This window comes from Phocoena sinus, chromosome 6 (assembly GCF_008692025.1).
Source record: "Phocoena sinus isolate mPhoSin1 chromosome 6, mPhoSin1.pri, whole genome shotgun sequence".
Classification (NCBI taxonomy): Eukaryota; Metazoa; Chordata; class Mammalia; order Artiodactyla; family Phocoenidae; genus Phocoena; species Phocoena sinus.
Window position 1 is genome coordinate 45,291,900 of NC_045768.1, and position 21,656 is coordinate 45,313,555.

Below are 21,656 nucleotides of genomic sequence, written 5' to 3' on the forward strand. Positions count from 1 at the left end.
TTTGGGAAGCTTTGGCACTACCTAGTCCAGGTGAAGTTAAACATAGTCTACAACTCAGTAATTCCACTCTGTAGAGACATTCTTGCACACGTGCCTTAGAAATTATGAACAAGCATGCTCATAGCACACTATTTGTAACTGCAAAAATCTGAAAAAACTGAAATGTTTATCAACAATGAAGTGGATTCATATGATGGAATGCTATACTTAATACAAATGAATGAAATATGATTACATGCATAAAAATAGGAAATAAGAAAAATAAGAAAGCAAATGACCCAATTTTAAAATTGGGCAAAAATAAAATAAAATAGGGCAAAAATAAAATTGGTCAAAATGTGAAGACGATATACAGATAGCAAGTAAGCACTTAGAAGATGCTCAACATCATTGGTCATTAGGGGAATGCAAAGGGATAAACTACAAAGGGATACATGAGATACTTATTTAGAAAGACTAACATTAAAGTCTGACTAAACCAACTATTGGAGAGAATGTGTAGGAGCTAGAACTCTCATACACTGCTCGTGGCAATGTAGAATGGTATAACCACTTTGGAAACCAGTTTGGCAGTTTGCTAATAAGTTAAATACACACTTACTATGTGATCCAGCCTTTCCACTCCTAGGTATTTATTCACCCAAGAGAAAAAAAGCCTATGTCCATACAAATGTTCTCAGCAGCTTTATCTGTAATAGCCCCAAACTGAAAGCAACCTACATATCCATCATCAGTGAATGGATAAACAAATTGTGATATATCCATACATATATATATATATATATATATAATATAAATATCAATAAAATAAATGGAAAATTACTCAGCTATGAAAAAGAATGAAATCTTGCTATCTGCAACAATATGGATGGACCTAGAGGATATTATGCAAAGTGAAGTAAGTCAGAGAAAGACAAATATTGTATCATTTTACTTATATGTGGAATCTAAAAAATAAGTGAGCAAACTTAAGAGAAGTAGTCATAGATACACAGAACAAACGGGTGGTTGCCAGAGGGGAGGGGGATGCGGGGATGAGAGGAAAACAGGAAATGGAAAGATCAGACAGAAAAGCTACTGTTTATTACCCTACTTATTATATTTGTGCTTATTAATAAACAACTGGTTGCCCTATCTTCTCACAACAGCCTTGAGGTACAGGGGAGTGGGGTAATTAATATATAGGTAGTACCAACCATTTAGAGGACAGTTACCTTCCTTGCACTATTTTCCTCTAGAAGATCATAGTAGTTTCTCCCTTCAAAGCACATATATAATTTTCTTCCTTACTTTCTTCTTTACTTGGTTATTGTCTTTACTAACTATAAAAATATAAGGTAAATACCTTATATGTTGTTATCGTCTCCTCATTTTCTTTGACAACACACACAAGTTTGAAATAACAAAGGTCTTGGAATCTCACTTTTGATCACCGCGCAGAGCAAGCAGGGAATTCTGTGCACTTCCACGTAATTTAAGAGCCAAACAATTTTAGGTTTCAGTCGGAAGAGGTCTGTGCTCCAGGATTAGCCCTTAGATGAGCGACGCATCTTCTCTGCAACTTCATCAGTGAACTTTTATTCAAAAGATCAAGGAATGTGGTGCCTACTTCACCTTCCACAACAGCCACTGCAAAACACGCTCGTTGGTTTGTTTTCTCTTGTTTTGTTTTTGCATGTTGGCTTTATCTATTTCCCTCAGCCCCGACCCCCGTTCAAGCAGTCTGTCTTGCGTAATAATTTAACGTAGCGCTAAAGCCTGTTAACACTAATTTATTAAATTTGTATAATTCTCTGTTTTAAACTCCTGGGGACGCCCCGACGGCCACTGACTCAAGGAGGGGAATATTAACACATACACTTTAAGTCACTTTTCGGGATTTGCACACCCCTATCCCCGCCCCTGAGGAAAAATCACGCCCTCCGAAGACACCGCCGCTCCGCCTTTAATAAACCCGCCGCGGCCTTCCCGCCTCGCCCCGGGGCGAGCACTTCCGGCCGCAGGGGCGCTCGGGAGTTCGCCCCGCGAGCCTCCACCAACCAAAGGCTCCGCCTCGCCGGTGCGAGTGCGCGCGCGCACATTTGTGCGCAGGTTCGAATCTCAGCCGCTTCGTGGTTGCTCCTCGGCGTCCGGCCGCTCCTCGGCGTCCGGCCGCACCTCGGCGGTCGCGAGGGCAGCGTGCGCGGGCTGGGCCACACAGGCCGCCCCGCCCCCTCCGCCCTCTGCACCTTCCAGCCGCAGCCTCGCCCGGACTCGGTCCTCGCCCTTCCTAGCGCGCTGTGCGCTCCGCCCTCGCCCTCCGCCCCCACAGCTATCGGCGCTCGGCCTCCCGCGCCTGGCGGGCTCCGCCCGAGCCTTCGGGGCCCATGGCCAAGCGGCGTGCGGCCGAGCCCCTGACGTTCCACGTGCCTTGGAAGCGGCTCCTGCTCTGCGACTTTCCTGAGGAGCCACCGCGGCCACCGCTCTGGATCCCGCCGCCGGGGGCCTCGCATCCCGAGCAGCCCCTCGGCGTCCCGGAGCTGCCCCGAAAGCGTAAAATCGACGCAGGGGGTATGACTGAGCCTTTGGTTTCGCCCAGCAAGCGCCGCGACGGCGGGGACACTGGCGCTCCGGACGGCGCGGAGCGTGAGGGCCGCGGCCTGGAGACTGGCGAGCCGCCGCTGCTGCAGCCGCCCGTGCGGCCCCGCGGGCCGGGGGAGGAGCCGCGGGGCGTTCGGCCCCCGAGAGGCGGTGGCGACGACGGGGCGGAGCGCGCAGAGCCCCTGCGGGGAGACTGGGGGGCCGCACCGCACCAGGTAGGGGTTGGCGGTGGGCTGGGCGCTCCGGCGGGGGACGGGGGACGGGGGGCGGGGGGCGGGGCCCGGGGTGGGGGGAAAAAGGGTCATACTTTCCCGGGCACTGCGCGTCCCGGGAAGGAACCGATCGTTCCCCTCTAGGCTCGTGTTCGTCACGACGCCCCAAAAGATGAAAAGCCGGGATCCTCGCCGCAAGAATGAACACCGACCCTCCACCCCAGGCAGCACACCAGGGGCCCCAGAGCCCACCTTTGGCAGCGTTTTTGGGAGAGTCCGAGGAGCTGAGAGCACTAAGCTAAAGTCTGGGGAGACAGACCATTAGGTGAGGTAGTAGGCGTGGCCTTGCACCTTCAGCATCTGTGCTGTCCAAGAGGGAAGCAGGGGCGTGGGTCATGACAGACTGTAGAACTTTGGGAAGATGTTGACCGTGAACCGCAATAAGTTAAGCTCAACGACAAACGTCAGAGAAAGATGTATTGCGTCTTCCTTGGTTTAACGATGATTTTTTTTCTGGAATTCGTGATCGATTTCTTTCTAAAGAGGGTGACGAATGTGGTAGCCACCAGTTGGACATCCTTTAGGCATGTTACAGCTCTTTTGGTTGAGAGGAAGGGCCTCCGTATATTGGGAAAAAGCAGTCTTAAATCGGATCCTATGAAAAAGGATCGTTGTTGAGAATTAATTTGGTTCTTAAGATCAGCCGTCTGTATGAGGATCTTTGGAGAGTTCCTCTTCCTTGGGAAATGAGCCTGCCCTATCTGCACATAAGGTCTGTCTAGATCTGTGCTATTCAGTGTGCCAGCCACTAGCTATGTGACACAACACCAAAAATGGGACTAGTCCAAATTGAGATGCGCTCAAGTAAAATACACACTAGATTTTGAAGATCTCAAAAAATTGTATATTGCATACACGTTGAAATAATCTGGAGATATTGGATTGAAGAAATTATATTAAAATTCTTTTCATTTATTTCTTTTACTTTTTTAATATGGCCATCAGAAAATTTCGAATTACGTTTGTGGCTGGCATTTTGTATTTATTGGGCAGTGTTGGTCTAATCTTTGGAATTCAAGCTGCGATTTGGCAGTTCTGGGTTGAACCAGGAGCTTTGGGGGTGGAAGAGCCAAATGTAGAGCCCAGACGTCACCAAATTCTCTTCAATAACTCCATCATAGCATCCACCCCACATTTTTCATTGTCTCAAGTATCTTAGGCAGAATTTATCAGACACCTTGCCAATAAAATACAGTAGTTGGGAAAGATCTTTTTCTGTGGTCATGAGAAATTATCCTTTAGATATAATTATTATGATGAGCATTTCTGGATGAAACTATAAATTGTAAATGTTTCTACCCCCAGTTTTCTTGGAATTTAGAAAACATGATCCTTATTTAGATTTTTTTTTTCTTCAGACTGCTTTTAGATAGCACTTATGTTTTGAAAGTAGAATAAAGAATTAGAGTTTCCAATTAAATCATGTCACACCAGTGTGCAAAACCTGAAAAAACAAAAATCCAGAGTGACAGCCATCCAGACCTATTTGGTATGGAGATAAGTACTGTGTAGTTTGAAAACTTGGCCATTTTTGGTACCGGACCCATACTTAGGCTTGTCTTTGCTACCAGAATATACTGACTGCAGTATGCCACAAATTGATAAGAGGGACATGGAAATGGCAGGTAAGCAAAGGAATTTTTTAGTAAACGGACACAGACATTTGCTTAGAATCTCCTAGACACACCTGTGTCTTCTTCCACAGCAGTGACCACATCTGACAGCTCTCTGCTTCTTGTAGTCACTACAAGCCTGTGACAGGGAACAAGCTTGCCTCTAGGGGTTCCTTCTTCATCAAGACTAGTCTCCTGTTCTCTTTTGGCAAAAGCCCAGGAACCCTCATGTTCCTTTCTTTTGTTCTGTTCCTTGAGCTGCTTCTTTGTGCAAACTTAATTTTCTCCAGCTTTCCCTCTTTCTTTCCTGCCACCAAAGATGCATGGTTTTTGTTTTAAGGGTCTTACAGCCAAGGGAAAACAGGATATAGCAAAAACATGTAAAAGTTAAAAAGCTTTTTCACTTCATGAAGCAAATGTCTTCCTGGTTCCTGTTTGCTCAGAATAGAGCTTAAGTCCCTACCCCGTACCCTTAGGATCTCATTTGGGAAGAATTTCCTCAAATATGTCCTTTCTATATTGAAGATGCAATCTAGGCAGAATCGTGATACCTGTTTTTCTGTCCTAGAACCTCAGAATATTTGAGTTGTTTCAGGTGTTTGTTTGGTTTTTTTTTGCGGTACACGGGCTTCTTACTGTTGTGGCCTCCCTCGTTGTGGAGCACAGGCTCCGGATGTACAGGCTCAGCGGCCATGGCTCATGGGCCCAGCCGCTCCGTGGCATGTGGGATCTTCCCAGACCGGAGCATGAACCCGTGTCCCCTGCATCGGCAGGCGAACTCAACCACTGTGCCACCACGGAAGCCCCTCAGGTGTTTTTTTTAACCGGAGAACTAAAATAAAACCAGGTATTACTTCAATAAATATTCATGTATTTTCTCATGTTAGTGTCACTTTATGCAGATTGAGTACTCTGTCAGTGCTGACCCTTACTGTTAAATACTTTAAATAGAAAGCAAGCAGAAATGTTGTGATTTGGGTTCATAGTGATATTGGTTCGTAGGCTTCTTGGGATATAATAACTAGCTATATTGGGCATTTATAGTGCTAAACTGTAATTTGCCCAAGAGCCTTTCTGCTTTTTACCAATGATGAAAGAGACCTAGGTCAAGATCAGAGTTAATGGGTGGAGGAGTTATCATGCAAGCACAGGTCTGTCTGGTGGCAAACTCTGTGCTCTTAGCTACTAGGTTATACTGACCTCATTAAGGATCTTTTCTGGTTTGTTCTTATAAGTAGATCATTTGAACAATAGTTTTTTTTTTTTCCCAAAAGGCAGAGAAACAGGTCCTTGTTTTTAACCCTATTTACTTATTAAAATGAAGTTTTTCTTGGCATCCTTTGAGTTATTACATTTTTATCCCAGTGTTAAGGAATTCCAAAGAGGACTCTTAATTCTCTAAGGCCTTAGTGTCTAAGGCAGTGAATAAACTTATTATTGAGAAGACCTGTGCTCCCCATTTAAGTAACTAGCCACATGTGGCTATTGAGCATTGAAATGGGCCTAGTCTGAATAGTGCTGGAAGTGTAAAATACCTGGCAGATTTTGAAAACTTTTAGTTAGACAAAAAGAATGTAAAATATCTCAATTTTTAAAAATATTGACTGCATGTTGAAATGATAGTATTTTGGCTTTATTAGGTCAAGTAAAATTTTAAGATTAATTTCGCATGTTTTTTTTACTTTTTTTTTTAACTGAAGTTACTAGAAAATTTTAAATTACATATGTGGCTTTCATTATATTTCTGTTGGTTAGTGCTGCTATAGCAAGTATGAACCTAAAGTACAAACACAACTTAGTAGACTAAATATAGATATATAGATATCCATCTGGGAAAGGTGTTAACCTTCAAAACGGTCACTTTGGAAGCCTATATGTAATTGCAACGCCACTTCCTTTGCACGAAGTATTTTATTTTGTGCCAGTTTTGAACTTCATTGGAATATCAACTTCACTTCATAGTTACTTGGAACAATTTTATAGCCTTTTACAGTAAGGCTGTTGAATTTTGAAGGGGCCAGCATTCACTTGGATTTATCAGTTTGGGTATCTTGAGTCATGTCTTTGTACAAAATGGTATATTTAATAAATGATCAGTTTAAGATTTTCTTGTTATTTACCATGTTTTTATTCTAATGCTTTTTAGAAGGTTGTCAAAATATTTTAGCCTACATCAAGTCAATCCCTTAAAATACCAAACATCAGGAAAAAGACCAAAAGTAAATTTTAAGATATGTGCATGTGTTTTTTAAATAAATTGTTTTCCTCACTGAAAGGTAAAAAACTTTAAGACTATCTTCAGGCATTATATTTTTGGTTGAAAAATGGAAGAAAATTCTGGGAAGAGAAGCTCTTGGAGGAAATTCTTTTAAATTTAAACTACTTACAGGAAATACTTTCACCAATTCATGAATATGAAAATGCAGAGTTGACTGAGTCCATGAAGTACTTTGATTAGGCAGAATTAAAAATATATATTTGTTGAAGATGCAAAGTTAAAGACTGCAAAATCTTAACGTGAGTTTGCTTTTAAACAGAAAAAAATTTGTTTCGTGAAACAACTTAATTTTTTCTAGACCGTTGATGTACTTTCACCTCTCTCTTCTTTTCACTAAAGCTCAATGAAGAATTTTGGCAGTATAACACCTTCCAGTACTGGAGGAATCCTTTACCACCTATTGATCTGGCAGACATTGAAGATGTAAGTGAAGACAACCTGACAGAAACAACACTTCAGGACAAAGAATGAAGTTGTTGAGGATCGATATGGAGTCCTGACAGAAGGAGCTGAAGAAATGGGTTTTCTGAATTTGAGGAGACATCTCTAAGTGAATTTATGTATTCTTAAGGAAAAGAGTTATTTTCCGTACTTGATGTGATATCATTCCGAAACCTGAAAAATGAGGAAAAGTTGTTTTAAAGATAAATGCCTGCAGTCACTACTATACCTCCCAATAGGGATTTGTCAAGGATATAGTGCAGTTATAGGAGAAGTATTTTATGTATGCATTCTTAAGAAAAATTTATGTTTAGGTCTAAATTTGAAGATATCTTATAAAAAGGAATTGTGACAGTTTAGAAATAGATGGGAAACATTCAGATATTCCTCTTGTTGCACCAAAAAGTTAATTTGTGGTACATGAAATAAATATTGTTTTATAATAACTTATTAATAAAATGCTTTCTAATACATTTCATCGACTCTTCTTCGTTGAACAAATAGCTGACTTAAACATCTGTGCAAACTTAAAATGTGGGGGATTCTTTCTGAAACCTGGTATTGTTTTAAAAGAGCTTTTTTAATGTACAGTAGTGAAAATTTTAATTTGGGTAGGATGTTTGCATAACTTCCAATATTTAACGTTTGCTAAACTTGACTTTGGGCAATCAAAGATGGATAAAGAACAAAGAGAAATGAGTAGGGTGCTTCCTCTTTTCCCAGGATAAGAGGAAAGAAATTTATCCTATTTTATTTTTTTAATTTCTTGGTTTTGAATTGCTTTGAGGGCATGCTCTTTATTGCTTATTATTTTAGATGTGTACTTGTCAACACTAACAATACTTCAAATGGGCCCCACTCTTTAGAGATTCTCATATAATTGTTCTGAGGTGGGCTTTGGGTGTAGCTTTTTTTTTTTTTTTTTTTTTTTTGCGGTACGCGGGCCTCTCACTGCTGTGGCCTCTCCCGTTGCGGAGCACAGGCTCTGGACGCGCAGGCTTAGCGGCCACGGCTCACAGGCCCAGCTGCTCCGCGGCATGTGGGATCTTCCCGGACCCAGGCACAAACCCGTGTCCCCTGCATCGGCAGGCGGAATCTCAACCACTGCGCCACCAGGGAAGCCCATGGTGTAGCTATTTTTTTAAGCACCAATCTTCCTTCCACCCATTCCTCAAATGAGCAGGCCAGTTCAAGAACCACTAGACTAATGATTGTTTTTTCCTGTTTAAAGGAGATAACTAACTTGAGCTGAAGCACTGCCTCCTTAGTTAGCTTTGTTTTTATTTTGGCTCTGTTGATGGCTTTGTTACAACTGAATTATTGTGTCATTATTACAGTTTCATTGTAAAGTAAGCAATTTGTGTTTAAGTTAGTAACTAAGTTACTAATAACTTAGTACTTAAGTTTAACTTTAGTAGTGCATTCAGAATGTTGGCTTGTAATTGACTAACTCATCCTGCTTGTATATTTTTGGTTGTTGTTAATGACATTAGATCCAAAATTTAGGAAGGATGATAAATGCCAATGAGAGAGAGAGAACCACCAATGTTTTGTGTGTACTGTAGGATTTAAGTATGGGTTGACATTAATAAGAATATTCTAGAACAGAAGACAAACTGTATAATTAAGGGTTTGAAGTCAGACAGTGCAAAGTCTTGGCCTGCCACTTTCTACGTGTGTAACATTAAGCAAGTTATTTTTCATCTCTAAGCTTCAGATGCCTCACTGGTAAAATGAGAAACAATAAATAGTATCTACCTCAGACTATGTTTATTGTCAAGCAGTATACTAAGTACCCGGCATTCATCTTGTTTAATTCTCATAATGATCTTATGGGTACAAAAAACGTAATTGGAATAAATGTGCTTCCTATAGTTGCACTTCATTCCACTTTAAATTGCTACTAGAAGTTTAAGAGTTGGGATTGAAGAAATAGCAAAGAAAGCAGGCAGGCGGGGGGAAGAAGCAGTTAAAGTACTGTGGAAAGGATAAACTTTCTTCCTCCTTTCTCTTTGACCTGAGGGTAGGAAGGTGTCCATTTTTTATTTTTGGAAGATGTCTGTTTTTGTGCACTGCTCTTCCTGGTGGCCTGAACAGTGCCTGCCACATAGTAGTCAGTCAATGAATATTGCATGAACAAATGAATGGGTTTTCCTATTTGTTGATGGGAGGGTCATGCCAGCAATTTTAGACCATTTCCTGAAGATGAATATAGAAAAGGTTTGTTACAGAGATCCAGTAGTAAAACATTGGAAATGTGCTAACTTTATTATATTTATTGTATAGTAGCGTAAGGACTAAGACATGTCCCCCAGATGAACAATAGGAGGTGGTTACTTTGACAAGTTTCATCGGACACCACATTGCAGTGTCTGAGTGAAGGAGATCCAAAGAGTAGCTTGGATGACTTCTTCAAGCATGTGTCAAAAAACATCAAAACCATAAGGTAGGACTTCCCTGGTGGCACAGTGGTTAAGAATCTGCCTGCCAGTGCAGGGGACACGGGTTTGATCCCTGGTCCAGGAAGATCCCACATGCCATGGAGCAACTAAGCCTGTGTGCCATAACTACTAAGCCTGCACTCTAGAGCCTGCGAGTCATAACTACTGAGCCCGTGTGCCGCAACTACTGAAGTCCACAGCCTAGAGCCTGAGCTCTGCAACAAGAGAAGCCACCGCAATGAGAAGCCTGCACACTGCAATGAAGAGTAGCCCACGCGCACAGCAACGAAGACCCAACGCAGCCAAAAATAAATTAAATAAATAAAACAAAAACCAAAAAAATAAGGTAAAGATTCAGGGAAAACACTTGCTGTTAATATGTTAAAAGATTTAATATTTTTATGTAGGTGTATATATAAGTACAATGTAAACATTTACACATATATGTTAAATATGTATAATATACGCATGCAGGGTGTGTGTGTGTGTGTGTGTGTGGTGTGTGTGTGTGTGTGTGTATACGTATACAGAGAGAGATTTGAAATAATTTTGACCTTTAAAAAAAAGTTGTTAATTTAGTAAGCCTCAGGTAACTTGGCAAAATTGCATTGTGGATAAATTGAGATGGAAATTAAAAAGTAGGTTTTTCTTTTTCTTTTTTTTTAACTTGTATGCCCTTCACCCAGATTCCCTATTGTAATATCTTACATTATCACAGTATGATTATGAACATGAGGAAATTAGCATCAATACTGTTATACTTTGATGAGGACATGGAAAGAGTGACTTCAGACAACTCTAAAGAATATATGTCAAAAACCTAAAAAAAAGGAAGGTTCAGATTTCACCATTGTCTTATTAACATCCCTTTTCTGTCTTATTAACATCCCTTTTCTGTCTTATTAACATCCCTTTTCTGCTTCAAGATTCAATCCATGTCATATATATAGTTGTACCTCCTTAGTCCTCTTTAAACGATTCCTCAGAATTTCTTTGCCTTTCATGATCTTGATATTTTTTGACGAGTATTCTGGTTAGTTATTTTATCAGATGGCACTCAATTTCTGTTTGTTACTTCCCATAATTATGCATTTTTAATAAGAACTCCATAGAAGTGATGTAACCTCAGTGCATCATACCAGGAGGCATGGGATGTCAGTTTGTCTCTTTATTGGTGATTGTAACTGATTACTTGGTCAAGGGGGTATCTGCCAGGTTTGTCTCTTGTAAATTTACAATTTTCTCCTTTGTAATTAATAATTATCTTTTGGAAAGATACTTCAAAACTATATAAATTTCTCATTCTGCCCACAAATTTTACAATCTTGATGATTCTTGCCTGAAGTACTTATTTCTCTGGTATCTGTCAAATGGTAATTTTCTATTTCCATCATCCCTAGTATATTTATTTATTGGAATTCTACTGTAAGGGAAGAGCTTTCCTTTCATCCTCATTTCTATATTCAATTGTTTATATCAGTATAGACTAATGAGTATATATTTTATTCTATGAGTTATAATCTGTTACTATCATTTTGTTGCACAAATCCTAGGTTTAGCCATTGGGAGTCCCTTCAAGTTGGCTCTTGTGCCTTCCCCTTTTTAAATGTATTTTATTATTGTGTGAATACTGGTTAATATTGGCAGTGCACTTTTGCATTTACAAGGTCTCTGGATGGAAATCAGTGCCAGCTGTGGCAACTCTGTTACTTAGTAAACAGTTTGAGCCTTGGTATCCTCCTCAGAAAATGGGGACACTAATACTTCCCTCAGAGGAGCAGAGTTGGGGTGAAATGATATGGTGGCTGTGGGGAAACCATAGTGGGCACTAAATACATATCTCTCTTCTTTTACAGTACTTGAAATGCATGTATTCACTATCTTTCAGATAGGTAGATGGATAGATAGATAGATAACTATTAGTGATGTCTCAATACCTGAAGTTGATTGAGGAGAACACTCTAGGAAGATCAGTTTTCAAGAATTTCAGCTGTTGAATTATCTGGAGTCCACAGACCTAAATAGTAATACCATAACACCTTATATTTGTTGATTGCTGTATCTTGTATTCTAATGATATGACCTTGTGATAGGCAGAGATGGGCCCCAAGATTCCCAGACCCGGTTGTTAACATCCAGTTATTTGATCAAACACTAATTTAGGTACTACTTGAATACCTTTGCAAATATAATTAAGGTCTCAAACCAGTTGACCTTAAGATAGAGAGATGAGTTGGTGGGCCTGATCTAATCATACAGGCCCTTTAAATATGGGTGGAGAGGCTAGAGAGAGAGGAAGTCAGAGAGATACAAAGTGTAGGAGGGATTCAATATGAGAGTAATTTTCCTCTGGCTTTGAAGATGGAGGGAGCCCATGTGACAAGAACCTGAGAGCAACCACCAGAGGCTGAAGGCCTAAGTAAGTCCTGGTGGCAACCCAGAAAGAAAATGGGACCCCAGTCCTACAACCTCAAGGATCAACTCAGCCAACATCTTGAATGAACTTGGAAGTGGATTCTTCCCCAGAACCTTCAGAAGGAACATAGCCTGGCTGACACCTTGATTTCAGCTTAATGATACTCTCAACAGAGAACGTTACATGTCAAGCTGGACTTCTGACATTTAGAAGTGAGTTAATAAATTGATAAATTTTGTTCTGTTTTTCTAGGCTGCTTAGTTTGTGGCAATTTATTATGCAGCAATAGACAGCTAATACAGACCCCATCACTTTTTAACACTTAGCTTCTCACACAAGATGTTTGGCACAGATGTTTCTCTTGTAATTTCTCTACCCTAGTCCTGAAATTATTTCTCCAAAAAGCCCTGATTCCTTTATTAGAGAATGGTATTTAGAAATGAAGAGCTCAGTGCAAGATCTGCTCATTGGTATTGGGTATCATTGCTTCTAGGTCCTCTCAGCTGACAGAACAATAAAATATATTTTGTGTATACAACTAATGTATATCTATATGTATCTATATATTGTGTCTATATCTGTATATACATATTTTAATTATTTATTTATTTTTATTTTTGGCTGCGTGACTTGTGGGATCTTAGTTCCCCACGAGGGATCGAACCCATGCCCCCTGCAGTGCAACCATAGAGTCCTAGCCACTGGACCGCCAGGGAATTCCTATACATATTTTTAAGCTGATTTTTAAAACATTTAAAAATATTTTAAAAACACTTGAATTCATACTGATAAACATGACAGGGTTCATTTTATCTTCCCACCTTTCCTTATTTGTAACTCCTTTCTCCAACTGTGAGAAAATGGGGCTTTTTATCCACAGTATATTTATTTACTCAGTCCTCAAATACATATAACATAGTTTGTAAACTGCTAACCCATACTTCTGTAATAAGCAGGTGGCTAATTAGAGCAAAATATTTGTATACACTTTTCTTTTTGTCTTTATTCTTTGGATATGCAATTAAAATATTGTTTCCCAAACATACTTCATTTGATTCTATTTTCGCATCCCTCTCTTCAAAGTGGTTATGTTAGTTATTTGTAATATAGTTGGATTCAGTTGTTTCTGTTTTGTTTTTGACTTTCCATCTATGTTCTTTTAAGTTTATAAGTTTGTAAAACATGCACATAGTTCTACAAGTCAGAACTATACAAAAATGTATCATCAGAGAAGTCATTCCCCCTAAATATTTTACCCCACTCTTACTCCCTTCTTTTTCCTATTTTGTCACTTAACCCTGTAAGTAAAAATCTCATTAATTTCTGATTTGTTCTATTGTTTTTATTTTTATACTAGTGGGCAGGTAGACATGTAATTTCTTCTTTATTTATATATATAATTCATACAAATTTATTATAAAACTATGATTCTAATAAATGAGTAATGGACATGCATTAAACTACAAAAAATAGTGTACAAAAGAAAAAATATACATGAGTATAAAAAATAAGCATTTCTAATCAATTGTGGTCCTAAATTTAAAACAAGATACTATAATATTTTTCTATATAAACTGGCAAAAGTTGCAGATAATACTTTAGTTTTAGTAACACCTTTCTGAAAAGCAATTTGATGATATGCTTTAAGAGCCTTATTATAATTTGAACTGGTAATTCTATATCTAAAAATTATCCTAAAGAAATAATCAGAAAATTAGATGCACACTTATTATTTGTAGTGTTATTTGTAATAGCAAAATATTAGCAATAAACAAAAAATAGCTTTAAAGAGAATTGATGGATAATTTAAATATGTGTAATAGAGGATAATGAAATCATAAAATAGTGTTATTAAATTTTTAATGATATAGAAAAATGCTTAAAAATTAAAAAAGTAGGACTTTAAGAGTTGATCAGGTGGAGTAAACTCAGTACACTCTCTCTTTCCCACTAATTACAACTCAAAACTCTAGCTAAAACACACCTGTGGTCTCTGAAAACTAAATGAAAGCATTACTGGATTGGAAACAGAAGTCAAATTTGGCAAAGCAACTCATACAGCATTAAGTTTTCTGGTTTTATTTCTTACTCTTTTCCCCAGCTTTGAACCAAGAGTGAACACCCAGCAGAACTGCAGTGGCAGCATGGGCAGCCCAAATTCTGAGAGAAGCTTCACGTTTTGGGTAGAAGACCAGGAAAGGGAGCTGCTTTGAGCAGGAGAGAGAATTCTGGAGATGAGAGAGCTGGGTAAGTGATCCCATAATTCTGTATATAAACTGGCACTAATCCTGGGCTCATCCTTAAGGTACACATGCATGGCACAGGTTGAAAGCTATATAGCAAAGGCTTTGAGAACTAAACAACAGTATGAGCTTCTGCCCAATTTCTTCACTGATGTCTGAGCGACGCATGCATGAGACCGGCACATAGCAGCATAGCCAGGACTTTGAAAACTGAACTGACCTTAGAGCCGTACCCACAGAAGAGACAGAATGTATGGTCGGAACCTAACTGGGCTGAGTGCCTGCTTTTAAAAAAAAATCAACATCCTCTAGAGGATTTTAAAAAGTCCCAGAATCTTACAACATAATATTCAGGATATGCAAACAATCAAGAAAATGTGATCAATTTACAGGGAAAGGTAATCAACAGATGCCAATTCCAAGATGAGACAGATGTTAGAATTATGAAAGTTATTTTTGTATTGAAATATAGTTGATTTACAATCAATATTAGTTTCAGGTGTACAGCATAATGATTCAGTATTTTAATAGATTATACGCCATTAAAAGTTATTAAAAGATAATGGCTATAATTCCCTATGTTATACAATATAGCCTTGTTGCTTATCTGTTTTATACACAGTAGTTTGCATCTTTTAAACCCATACCCCTAATTTTCCCCTCCCCCCTTCACTTTCCCCTCTGGTAACCACTAGTTTGTTTTCAATATCTGTGAGTCTGTTTTGATATATATATATTCGTTTGTATTATTTTTTAGATTCCACATATAAGTGATAATATAAAGTCTTTCTCTTTCTCTGTCTGACTGATTTCACTAAGCATAATATTCTCTAGGTCCATCCACATTGCTCCAAATAGCAAAATTTCATTCTTTTTTTATACCTGAGTAATATTCCACTGCATATATATACTACATCTTCTTTATCCATTTGTCTGTTAATGGATACTTAGGTTGCTTCCATGTCTTGGCTATTGTAAATAGTGCTAGTACGAACACTGGGGTGCATGTATATTTTTGAATTAGTGTTATTGTTTTTTCTGGATATATTCCCAGGAGTGGAATTGCTGGATCATATGGTAGTTCTATTTTTAATTTTTTGAGGAGCCTCTATATTGTTTTCCATAGTGTCTGCACTAATTTACATTCCCATCAACAGTGGATAAGTGTTCCCTTTTCTCCACATCCTCTCCAATATTTATTATTTGTAGACTTTTTGATGATAGCCATTCTGACACGTGTGAGGTGAAATCTCATTGAGAATTTGATTTGCATTTTCCTGATGATTACCACTGTTGAGCATATTTTCATGTGCCTGTTGGCCATCTGTATGTCTCCTTTGGGAAAATGTCTATTCAGGTCTTCTGCCCATTCTTTTGTTTTTTTTAACATCTTTATTGGAGTATAATTGCTTTACAATGGTGTGTTAGTTTCTGCTTTATAACAAAGTGAATCAGTTATACATATACATATGTTCCCATATCTCTTCCCTCTTGCATCTCCCTCCCTCCCACCCTCCCTATCCCACCCCTCTAGGTGGTCACAAACCACCTTCTGCCCATTCTTTGATTGGTGGTTTCTTTTTTTTGTTTCTTAATATTGAGTTGGTGATCTGTTTATATATTTTGCATATTAACTGCTTGCTGGTCATATCATTTGCAATTATTTTCTCCCAGTCAGTAGGCTGTCTTTTCATTTTGCTAATGGTTTCCTTTGCTGTGCAAAAACTTTTACGTTTAATTAGGTTCCATTTGTTTACTTTTACTTTTGTTTCTTTGGCCTTAGGAGACAGGTCTAAAAAATATTGCTATGATTTATGTCAAAGAGTGTTCTCATCTAGGAGTTTTATGGTTTCCGGTCTTACAATTAGCTCTTTAATCCATTTTGAGTTTATTTTTGTATATAGTGTGAGGAAATATTTGAATCTCATTCTTTTATATGTAGCTCTCCAGTTTTCCCAGCACCACTTATTGAAGAGATTACCTTTTATCCATTGTATTTTCTTGCCCCCTTGCTGGTAGATTAATTGATCATAAGTGCATGGGTTTATTTCTGGGCTCTCTATTCTGTTCCATTGCTTTATGTGTCAGTTTTTGTGCCAGACCATACTGTTTTGATTACTGTTGCTTTGTAGTATAGTCTGAACTCTGGGAGTATGATACCTCCAGATTTGTTCTTTTTTCTCAAGGTTGCTTTGGCAACTTTTGTGGTTCCGTATGGATTATCCATAATTATCCATAGGATTATCTGTTCTAGTTCTATGAAAAATGTCTGTAGATAGCTTTGAGTAGTATGGACATTTTAACAATATTAATTCTTCCAGTCCATGAACATGGCATACATTTCCATTTGTTTGTATCATCTTCAGTTTTCTCCATCAGTGTCTTATAGTTTTCAGAGTATAGGTTTTTCACCTCCTTGGTTAAGTTCATTCCTAGTTATTTTATTCTTTTGATAAACAATTTTAAATAGAATTTTTTCTGCTGTCTCTTTCTGATAGTTCATTTGATAGTTCATAGTCATTAGTGTGTAGAAAAGCAACATGGGGGCTTCCCAGGTGGGGCAGTGGTTGAGGATCCGCCTGCCAGTGTGGGGGACGCGGGTTCGATCCCTGGTCTGGGAGGATCCTGCATGCTGCGGAGCGGCTGAGCCCGTGCACCCTGGCTGCTGGGCCTGCGCTCTGGAGCCCACAGACCGCGACTACTGAGCCCATACACACCTAGAGCCCATGCTCCATGGCGGGAGAGGCCACCGCAGTGAGAGGTGCACACACAGCAATGAAGAGTAGAGAGGGTCTGCGCATAGCAACGAGGACCCAATGCACCAAAACAAATAAATGAATTAAAAAAAAAAAGAAAAGCAACATATTTCTATATATTAATCTTGTATCCTGCAACTTTGCTGAACTCATTTATTAGTTCTAATAATATTGGGATGAAAACAGTTTTTCTTCTTCCCTTCCAATTTGGTTGCCTTTCATTTCTTTTTCTTGTATGATTGCTGTGGCTAGGACTTCCAATACTATGTTAAATAAAAGTGGGGAGAGTGGATGTTGCTGTCTTGTTCCTGATTTTAGAGGAAAGGATTTCAGCTTTTCACCATTGAGTATAATGTTAGCTGGGGTTTTTCATAAATGGTGTTTATTATGTTGAGATATATTCCCTCTGTATCCACTTTGATGAGAGTTTTTATCATGAGTGGATGTTGAATTTTGTCAAATGCTTTTTTTGTGTGTCTAGTGAGATGATCATGTGGTTTTTATCCTTTCTTTTGTTAACGTAGTGTATCACATTGATTGATTTGCAGATATTGAACCATCCTTGCATCCCTGGAATAAATCCCATTTGATCATGGTATGTGATCTTTTTTTTGGATTTGGTTTGCTAATATTTTGTTGAGTATTTTTTGTTTATATTCATCAAAATATTAGCCTTTGATTTTCCTTTTTTGTAGTGTCATTTTCTGGTTGTGCTATCAGGGTAATGGTGGCCTCATAGAATGAATTTGAGAGTGTTCCGTCCTCTTCAATTTTTTTTTTTTGGTATAGTTTGAGAAGGATATGTATTAGTTCTTCTTTTTATATTTGGTAGAATTCCTCTGTGAAGCTGTTCAACCCTGGACTTTTGTTTGCTGGAAGTTTTTTAATTACAAGCTCAATTTCACTATTAGTGATCAAGCAGTTCAAATTGTCTGTTTCTTCTTGATTTAGTCTTGACAGGTTATATATTTCTAGAAATATATCCATTTCTTCTCGGCTGTCTAATTTGTTGTCATATAACTGATGGTAGTATCCTCTTATGATTTTTTTGTATCTCTGTGGTATTGGTTATAATTTCTCCTCTTTCATTTCTTATTTTGTTAATTTGTTCCTCTCTCTTTTATTCTTGGTGAGCCGGGCTAAAGGTTTATCAGTTTTGTTTATCTTTTCAAAGACCAGCTCTTGGTTTCATTGATATTTTCTATTGTTTTTTTGGATCTCTATTTTATTTACTTCTCTGATATTTATTATTTCCTAGCTTCTGCTAACTTTTGGCTTTGCTCTTTCTTCCTTTTCTCATTATTTTAGATGGTAGGTTATGTTTTTTATTTGAGATTTTTCTTGTTTCTTGGAGAAGGCCTGCATCACTATAAACTTCCCTCTTAGAACTGCTTTTGATGTATCACATAGATTTGGAGTGTTGTGTTTCCATTTTCATTTGTCTGGAGGTATTTTCTGATGTCCCCTTTGAGTTCTTCATTAAGCATTGGATTTTTAGTAGCATGTTGTTTAGTTTCCATGTGTTTGTTCTTTTCCCATGTCTTTTTATGTAACTGATTTCTAGTTTCATACTGTTGTGTTCAGAAAAAATGTTTGATATAATTTCTATCCTCTTAAATTTGTTGAGACTTTTTTGTCTACCATTTGATTTCTCCTGGAGAACATTCCGTGTGCACTTGAAAATGATGTGTATTCTGCTGTTTTTGGATGTAATGTCCTGTAGCTGTCTATTAAGTCCAACTGGTCTATTGTGTCATTTAAGACCACTGTTTTCTATTTGGCTAATCTGTCCATTGATGTACGTGGAGTGTTAAAGTCCCCTAATATTATTATATATGTCAGTTTTCCTTTTCTGTCTGTTAGTGTTTGCTTTATATATTTAAGTGCTCCTTTATTGGGTTTAATGTGTTAATGAGTGTAGTATCCTCTTTTTGTATTGATCATTATATTATGCCCTTCTTTGTCTTTGGTTTAGACTTTGTTTTAAAGTTTCTTTTGTTTGATATAATTATTGCTACCCCCACTTTCTTCTCATTTCCATTTGCATGAAATATCTTTTTCTGTCCTCTTACTTTCAGTCTATGTGTGTCTTTAGCCTCAAAGTGATTCTCTTGTAGGGAGCATATTGAAGAGTCTTTTTAAAAATCCAGCCAGCATCCCCATGTCTTTTGATTCAAGCATTTAGTCCATTGACATTTAAAGCTATTATTGATAAATATGTATTTATTGCCATTTTATTACTTGTTTTCTGGTTGTTTTTGTGGTTCTTCTCTGTTCATTTTTCTTTTTGATTCCTCCTTTGTGGTTGGTGATGTTCTTCAGTAGAGAGCTGCGTTCCTTTCTTTTTAGTTTTCTTTTTCTATTGTAGGTTTTTGATTTGTGATTTACCATGTGGTTCATATATGTTGACCTATAATTATGTCTACTTGTTTTAAACTGGTAGTCATTTAAGTTCAAACACATTCTAAAAGATCTACATTTTTTACCCCCCTCTCACATTTTGTGTTTTTGATGTCATATTTTACATCTTCGTGCTTATCCCTTAATTGTTTATTGGATTTGTAGTTGCTTTTTAAATTTTTTGTCTTTTAATCTACATGCTGGCTTAATTAAGTAGTCGATCCTCAGACCTTACTATATACTTGCTTTTCCTGGTGGGATTTTCCCTATTCCATAGATTCTTCTTCTTTTCCCCTTAGAAAAGACCCTTCAACATTTACTTTGGAGTAGGGTTAGTATTGATGAACTCTTTTAGTTTTTGGTTGTCAGAGAAGTTCTTTATCTCTCCTTCTATTCTAAACGATAATCTTCCTGGGTAGAGTATCCTAGGTTGCAGGGTTTTACCATTGAGCAGTTTGCATATATCATGCCATCCCTTCTGGCCTGTAAAGTTTCTGCAGAGAAATCAACTGCTATCATTATGGGGATTCCCTTGTATATGACTCTTTGTTTTTCTCCTGCAGCCTTTAGAATTCTCTTTATCTTTAATTTTTGCCATTTTAATTATGATATATCTTGGTGTGGGTTGTTTGGGTTAATATTTGAGATCCTCTGTGCTTCCTGGACCTGGATATCTGTTTCCTTCTTCAGGTTTGGGAAGTTTTCAGCCATAATTTCTTCAAATAAATTTTTGATCCCTTTTTCTCTCTTCTTCTTCTAGGACCCCTATAATGTGAATGTTGATATACTTAATGTTATCTCAGAGATATCTTTAATTGCTTTCATTTTTAAAATTTGTTTTTCTTTTTTCTGTTGTGATTGGGTGATTTCCATTATTGTATCTTCCAGATCACTTATGTGTTCTTCTATACCACTTAGTCTGCTATTCATTCCTTCTAATGTGTTTCAGCTATTTAAGTATTCATTTCTGATTGGGTCTTTTTTACATTTTCTAGTTCTTTGTTAAAATATTCACTTTTTGCATTGATTTTTCCCCCTAATTCAGTTAACATCTTTATTACCACTGTTTTGATTTCTTTATCTGGTAAATTATTTATTTCTGTTTCATTATTTATGAGAAAACAAGAGGTGTTTTCTCTTGTTCTTCCAATTGAGAGTAGTTCCTCTGACTTTTCATTTTGCTTAACTTTCTCTGCCTCTAAGAACTTGGGTGAAGTAGTTACCTATTATGGTCTTGAAGGAATGTTCTTATGTGGGAGCATCCCTGTGTAGACTATTTGTCAAGTGACTTTGGTGGAAGAGCTGGGTTTGACATGGATGCAAGTCATGTCTGTCCTCAGGGTTTCTTGGCAGCTATCACCTTGGTAGGTTGTGGGGCTAGAGATGGAGGGGCTAGAGCTGGTGCCAGCTGTGAGGCAGGACTTCCTTTCTGCTCAGTGGCTGTCATCACCCTCTTGGGAGCAGGGTCTGATCCCAAGTTGCTGAAGCCTTGAGGGTTGGGCCCAAGCTGACTCTGTTCCTTTTAAGTGTGATTTTTACCCCTTCCTACACTGGAGCCCTTGCCTCAGAGGGGAGTACAGGTGTGGCCCACGTGCAGACAGAGGTCTGATGTACTGCCTGTGCAGGCATCTGTGGCTCTGCTCAGATGCAGCCTTGGGTGCAAGTCCCCTTTGTCCCTCACAGCTGATCACTGCACCATTGTAGACCGACTCCACATGGCTGGCAGGGCCCATGGACTCTCAACATGTATCAGGAGGTCAGCTGTGGTAGAGCAGCCACCGTCAGAGATCTGTCTTCTGAGGTACTGCTTGAGTAAGCACCAACAGTGGCTGCTGCCACCCTACTCAGGCTCCACACTGGGACCAGGTCACCTCTGTGTCCCATAGTTGAGTATTTTCCCCGGTTGTGGGCACCCCAGATCCAGTGCTGTGCCATGGCATGGAGTGAATGAGGCTGGAGTGTTCACTCAGCTTGGACTGGGGCACACAACAATGTGGTAATGGGAAACCTGGCAGCCACTAGAGCAGACCTCTCTGTGCTCTGCCTCATGAGCAAGCCAGTGCACACATCCTCCTCACAGTCAGAGGCCAGTCTTCCCAGGGCCTTTCTGTTTGTCTCAGTGGTCCTCAAACTAGTCCAGGCAGCTGTCTCCTTCACATAGAACCCCAGAATTGGGGCCCCAAATCTGGCTCAAACCACTCACTCATCAGTGAGGG

General features: G+C 38.7%; 1 protein-coding gene across 2 annotated transcripts; it reads left to right on the forward strand.

Annotated features, from left to right (window-relative positions):
* The first annotated feature begins 1,762 nt into the window (after nucleotides 1-1,762).
* C6H9orf40 (chromosome 6 C9orf40 homolog) lies at nucleotides 1,763-7,657 on the forward strand. Of its 2 annotated transcripts, XR_004350536.1 has the most exons (3): nucleotides 1,763-2,795; nucleotides 2,937-3,117; nucleotides 7,083-7,219. XR_004350536.1 is itself a non-coding variant. In XM_032636403.1 (2 exons), the coding sequence occupies exons 1-2, from the start codon at nucleotides 2,367-2,369 to the stop codon at nucleotides 7,212-7,214; spliced, it is 561 nt and encodes a 186-aa protein (XP_032492294.1). In that variant the 5' UTR covers nucleotides 1,774-2,366; the 3' UTR covers nucleotides 7,215-7,657. The 2 variants fall into 2 exon arrangements, 1 of the variants encoding a protein (XP_032492294.1); XM_032636403.1 differs by lacking the exon at nucleotides 2,937-3,117 and having other exon boundaries at nucleotides 1,774-2,795; nucleotides 7,083-7,657.
* The last annotated feature ends 13,999 nt before the right edge of the window (nucleotides 7,658-21,656 follow it).